Source organism: Loa loa (assembly GCF_000183805.2).
Source record: "Loa loa unplaced genomic scaffold supercont3.610, whole genome shotgun sequence".
Classification (NCBI taxonomy): Eukaryota; Metazoa; Nematoda; class Chromadorea; order Rhabditida; family Onchocercidae; genus Loa; species Loa loa.
The window spans coordinates 2989-9208 of record NW_018108790.1 but is presented as its reverse complement, the minus strand read 5'-3'; the positions used below and the strand labels follow the sequence as shown (position 1 = coordinate 9208).

Below are 6220 nucleotides of genomic sequence, written 5' to 3'. Positions count from 1 at the left end.
ATATATATATATATATATATATATATATATATATATATATATATATATATATATATATATATATATATATATATATATATATATATGCCAAATTAATTAAATCAATTAATGTTAATGGGTAAAACAAATAAACTTTTTTTCTCTGGTTAATTCTACACTAAGATATTAAAATACAAAATAGGTGAAGAATTCGGATTTGAAAAACACACCTACCAGTAGTATTATTCGAATATTGGCAGAATCTTTGTCCTTGTAAGATACTGAAAAGAAAGAAAAAATATTGCAAAAAATAATACAAAAATGTTTAATCTTCTCGAGAATTTTGTTCAACTATCGATTATGCAAATTTTAGTCAAGGAAATGCATTCTTCTTTTAACACTTATTATCAGATATGTTTTTTGATTAAGCTATTGATTATGCAAATGATACCAAGATCATCATTACCCGAATCTTGTTAAGAAATGAGGAATTTGTCGATGTTCAGAGAAGTAATCTTTGGATGTGAAAAAATGAGCATTTGTGAATACCTGATTGCTATTGCTTATTGGTTGATATATCTGTAAAATTGCGCTTTTATCTTGGGAAAATTAAGAGATTAATAGGAATTTAAATTTAGTTTATAGAAGATTAAATTTCAAAAGCTTGGTACTGCAGTGATTAATTTCTTCATTAATTTAGATGCTTTTTAATTCACTTTGATTTTGCTAAAAGAAATGACATTTTCAAAAAGCTATCAAGATAGATATGACAGATATGGATTTCATAAAGTAAATACTACAAATTTTGACTAACAATTTGTATGATAATGTTGTATGATCAAATTTTTAAATCCAAAAATTTATACTTTTCTGTTTTTCATTAAATTTCTTGGGAGTTTATTTTAAAATAACCTTTAATTAACCTTAATTAATTCTTCGAAACTTGGCAACTTATTGATTTCAGTAATGTATGAAGTATCCATTGGAGAACCGACCATTTTCCGGATTTCCGTATCTTCGCACGCTGGTTCCTTTTCACTTTCACTATCAATGAATACTACATTAGTTGTATGTTTTAACCAGTAATTGTTATTTCTTAGCTTTTTTTTTGAAAAAGAGAAAGGTAAAATCCAAAAATTTGACAGTTTTTGTAGATTTTATAATTCAGGAAAAAATTGGAATTTTGAATAAAGTATTACTTTGCCGAAGAATTCGATCCGATAACATTGCTGCTTTTAGCATATTTTCTTATGTCACTGCTGTCAACCATTGATTTATTATAAAAGTCGATATGAATGGATGACGGACAACTTTTGGGAAGTTTTTGGTTAAGACGTCGAAGATGCTGTATCAGTGGTATCAATTGATTTGATCGCGGTGTTTTTATATAAAACGATCGAAGCACAGCACCCAAGAATGGTAAATGTGCTGAGTTTTTCAACCTGTTAAATTTTTAAAGTCTCAAGACAGTTCCAATATTCATCACAAAATTTAATTGTGTAGTAAATGCTTGGATGAAGATCTTCAGAATTTTTCAAAAATTAAGTTTCAAAAAAAAGTGAGCGGACCATTGCAAAGTGAAATTGACCACATCAATTTTTCCCTTTGATTTGATGTATGGCGAAGCAAGCAATGCTTTGATAGCATTTAAAGTTAATTTTTGAATATCATTATCTGAGAGAGTATTCATAATTGTAGCAAACTTTTGACAAATTATTCCTTGTACCATAGAAGAAACCTAAAAATTGACCTTTATAGATTTTTTGAAATTTGACCTTTTTATTTCTAGACTTTCCGAATTCTGAATCTCACTTATACAATAAGTTTTTTGTCTACAAAACATGAACCTACTAGCGTGATCTTGCAAATACACGTTTCATGTAGATGAAATTTACAAACAATCACTGATGATTATCAGTAAATATCATTATGGAAAAAGCGCTAACCGAACATTCTGGATCAGTAGCAATATTGATACAACAGATGATACAATCACTTTCCTCTGCAAATACTTGTAAGGTATTTTCTAAATTTTGTTGCAGTTTATGAATACCAAGATTGTTGACAACCTTTAGGTATTCACCATATTCTTTCACTGTCACTTGGATCTGAAAAAGCACAAAGAAATAAGATAATTACTGGACTTAAAATTAATTGGACCAAGTTTGGTAAAAGTTTAATGGACGTTAATTTGAAATAAATCAATAAATCTTACCCATTTTTCGTCTAATTTTTATGTCTCATTTTTTTCTCTTTCTCTCTCTATGTAACTAAGATCTCTGAATTTACTTAAAAAGAAAAACTGAAAGTCTACTTGAAGAGCCAATGTTCATAATTCAAAGAAATTATTATTTATAATTGAAATCGAACATTCAAAATGGTCAAAATTTGATTTGAATTGCCGAAATGTTAGAAATTCTGCATATTATAAAAAATCCTTAAAAGGTGAAAGGTTGAATTAGAAAAGACACGAAGCTACCTCTCCGGTATACATCCAATCAATAATAGCTGAAATAACTTTGTATTGAAAATTGAGGAGTAAAATCCGAAATGGTGTTTGATTGCATTTAACCATCTGAAATGAAGAGATCAGTAGTTGGTGATGAAGCATTTACATAGGTGACGATGTCAACAACGCACACTGTCAAAAATGTAATATCACTAAATCAGGATATTCAATAAACCTTAGCAGCTATACAAATATTAAAATTTAAAAATATCACATTACTCATATCACATACCGTACGAATGTAATTCGAATATATGACACCGATATTGCTATGCAAAAAATCGATTTGCATTTGAGCACAAATAATTTCAACATCAGCGGTACTTGAATCTCGTTTCACACGTAACTCACGTAGATATTGGCCAATGCTATTGCAGTGTTGTTGAAAATTATGTTCCTTCAAGTGAAACATCCTGAAATAATCAATTAGGAGGTTTAAGCATTTATCGATTCGGAAGGACGATTATTTGACGGATCCAAAATCGAAAATTATTACTCTCGATTAGTCGGATTTATTTGTCACTTCTCTTTTTGTACCTTTTCCAATTTCCCTTTTTGTCATCTCTTAGTTCTCACTGCTAAAACTTACTTGTGCTAAAACTATATTGTTAAAACTTACTGCTAAAACTTACTCCTTAACATATAAATCAAATGTGAAATCTCCGTACGTTTCAATGCGGAATGCGCAAAAGATCGGAATCGTGCGATTTTGACACCATGTATCACTCTTTTAGCTTACCAACAATAATCCTGTTCTAACCTCTTACAGTAACAATAGCTAGAATTATACAATCATTTAAAATTGTTGGTCACGAAAACTTGATAAATTTAAAAAGTATTACTTGTCATGAAGACTAGACTTCATCATTCCTGTCAAATCGGAAATCAGTAAAGAAGACAGGATTCGACCTTTCAACCACCAAACAAATACACTGACTGATTGTGAATAACAATAAGACTGTTGTATTAAATACCAGCAATTTATTCATTTCAAATTGTTTCGAAATTTACAGTCTAAAATTTGCATATGAAATTAGAATATGACCATTTCATCATGTCATTCACAGTTATGATTCATTCTAATTTAAACGAATGTAATCAATATTGTCATGTGTTAATTTGCGCCACCAGCAGTTTGTTTTGCGCCATAAGCCATAAGCGAATTATCGAAATTGTTCTTACATGTCATTCATAGTTATGATTCACTCTAATTTAAACGAATGAAATCAATATTGTCATGTGTTAATTTGCGCCACCAGCAGTTTGTTTTGCTCCATAAGCCATAAGGGAATCATCGAAATCGTTCTTAAATTGTTTTTTTAATTTGTCAAAATATTTTTTAGATTTAATTTCATGCGAAAATATTTTTGATTGCATAGAATGAACAAATATTTTTAATTTGAAATTCAATGTAAATTTATAAGAAAAGTTCCGTTTTGCCTTGTTTTCAAATTCAAACGATACGAAAATATTTTATGAATAAAATTCATACAGAAAAAGAGATAGATTTGAAATGTATGCAAATATGATTTGGTATGGGTGTGTTCAGTGTTCCAATTGCGCCAACATATTGTAGGCAATTTCTTGTTTGCTATCAATCAAACAGACCAAACTTCAATATTTTGCTTCTATCATTTTTTTCCTTTTTAGTTAAAATTTAACTGATCATCAAAATCATGTCCTTTCTACAATTGTAATGTTCAATTTCATCATTTTTTCCACAATTAACAACTAAGCCAATCTATTCTGATAATCAATTTCAAAATGATGTTATCACTATTGTTTCAGCCTATTAATACTTGTCATCTTTTTTTTCCCATTACTACTTATCCATATGAAGATTGTTACGACAAAATTTACCATAAACGTATGCAAAAAAAAAAAAAACAAAACTACTATCATATTTTAGGAAGACATTTAAATTGGTTTTTCTTTTTTTTTAAAAAAAGGTTACGTTTTCTGTTTAAATATGTCGTTTTCAATCATTTTTCTATCCAATATTCTGTAACTTTTGGGGAATTTAGAAGTTTTTTTGGATACAAAATTTAAATTTTCTTTTGTAAATCATAACTTGATTGACCTATAAATTGAGCTTTTCTTCTTTTTTCTTCTTCATGAAATACAAAATAACGGATGAAATAACACGAAAAAATACAAATTGCATTGGTAATAATGATGCCAAAGTACATCTTTTTTTTTTCTCTCATCACACCTCTTTCAAACGAATGTTTAACAATTGCATGCGCAATTTGTTCATGCGCAACAAGTTTGTATCATTTCTCTCAAAGCATCTCATTTGACTGACCACAATTAACTTACTTCCGTTTTGGTATTTTGCTTGATTTGAAACAAAGTTGGTGATAATCAACTTTATAGGCTTATGGCTCAATTAAATCAGATTCTTAGTTATATTCTAATTTTCTCCCAAAAATTTAAATTTTGGAGTTTGAAAGTGGTTTTTTTTGAAGGTAAAAGTAGTTTTTACATTTTGGCAAATTTTGCAGATCAGTGGTGAAGATTAGCAATGGTAAGAGATCTGAGGAAAACTGCAACAGATAAGTGTAACAGGTGGGAATATAAGTTTTGTGATAACAGCAACGATTATCAAGGCTCTGCTACTATCGGTGACAATGAAGGTTATCACGAAATGCAAGAAGTGATCGAAGAAATAACTCTTCTGGAACCGAATCTCTCCTCCTTACAACCTTCTTCTGCCTGCGAAGTCAGTTTCATCACTGATTTCTTACGGAAATATTATCAGAAGAAATATGTGTGAACAAGAAAACAGTAAAGTGACATAGGTTATCTTTCCCGAAAAAGCTAATTCACAAATAGATTCGATGATTAAGTAAATTGATTTTTTTGCAAATACTTTCCGGAAAAGTCTTGATCCGGCAAACAAATGAGCCTTTCCCCATTCTCTTCGTATTCTAACTGGAAAAAAAAATTTGTTTCGAACTGTTCTTACTATATCGGCGGTAAGATATCAATTCGATTAGAAGTAGATAACTGGGAAAGTTTTGACTTCTTTCTCCGATTTCTTTGTCAAATACATTTGAATGAAACGAAAGGTTAGATTTTGAAAGCAAAATTAGATTCATTGATCCCATTTAACTTCTAATTCGATAATTAAATGAATATATTTTCGTAAGGACCAATACTGATCAGGAAATTTGGACTTCTTCCGGTTAAGATTAAGTCTCTTTGTCGAATAAGATGATGTCCATAGAAGCCAGACAAGAAATTTGTCAGAAAGTTTGGTAAATTTGGTCAAAAATACTTTTCACAACTAGAATTGTTTAACTTAGGTATAAGCACGAAAAAACAAAATAAAAGCAACCAAGCAAAAATTGAATGTAATCAGTCTATCTTCTAATTCCTATTTTAATTTATCAGAAAGTGGAACCAGACTGAGAGAAACGAGATTAGGCCAGAATGCATCGATCAAAAATAACACTATTTTCCAAATCCTTTTTTTTTAAAAAAAAAGAAAGATTAATAAACTATTTAAAGGCAGATGATTTGATTTCAATTTTTTGAAGCAACCGGAATTCAAGATTTGTCCAGTTGAACTGAACTTACATTTCATGAAAATAAATATTTGAAAATCTAGTAATTCTCATTGTGAGTTATTCATTTCTCTAATTTGTGATTGACAACTAAATCTAAATTATTGCTAATTTTCGGTTAGTAAATTAAAAGCAAAAATAAGTAAGGAAACAAATGAATGAT

General features: G+C 29.2%; 2 protein-coding genes across 2 annotated transcripts; one reads left to right on the top strand and one right to left on the bottom strand.

Moving 5' to 3' along the window:
- Positions 1-893: 893 nt before the first annotated feature.
- Positions 894-2900, bottom strand: LOAG_10048 (hypothetical protein; the record flags this gene model as incomplete). Its single annotated transcript, XM_003145575.1, has 6 exons — positions 894-1023; positions 1179-1421; positions 1548-1717; positions 1926-2087; positions 2459-2554; positions 2721-2900. The coding sequence occupies 6 exons, from the start codon at positions 2898-2900 to the stop codon at positions 894-896; spliced, it is 981 nt and encodes a 326-aa protein (XP_003145623.1).
- Positions 2901-4986: 2086 nt separating this feature from the next.
- Positions 4987-5210, top strand: LOAG_10047 (hypothetical protein; the record flags this gene model as incomplete). Its single annotated transcript, XM_003145574.2, has 1 exon — positions 4987-5210. A coding segment is annotated over exon 1 (198 nt), but the record flags the coding sequence as incomplete, so codon positions are not given.
- Between the last annotated feature and the right edge of the window lie 1010 nt (positions 5211-6220).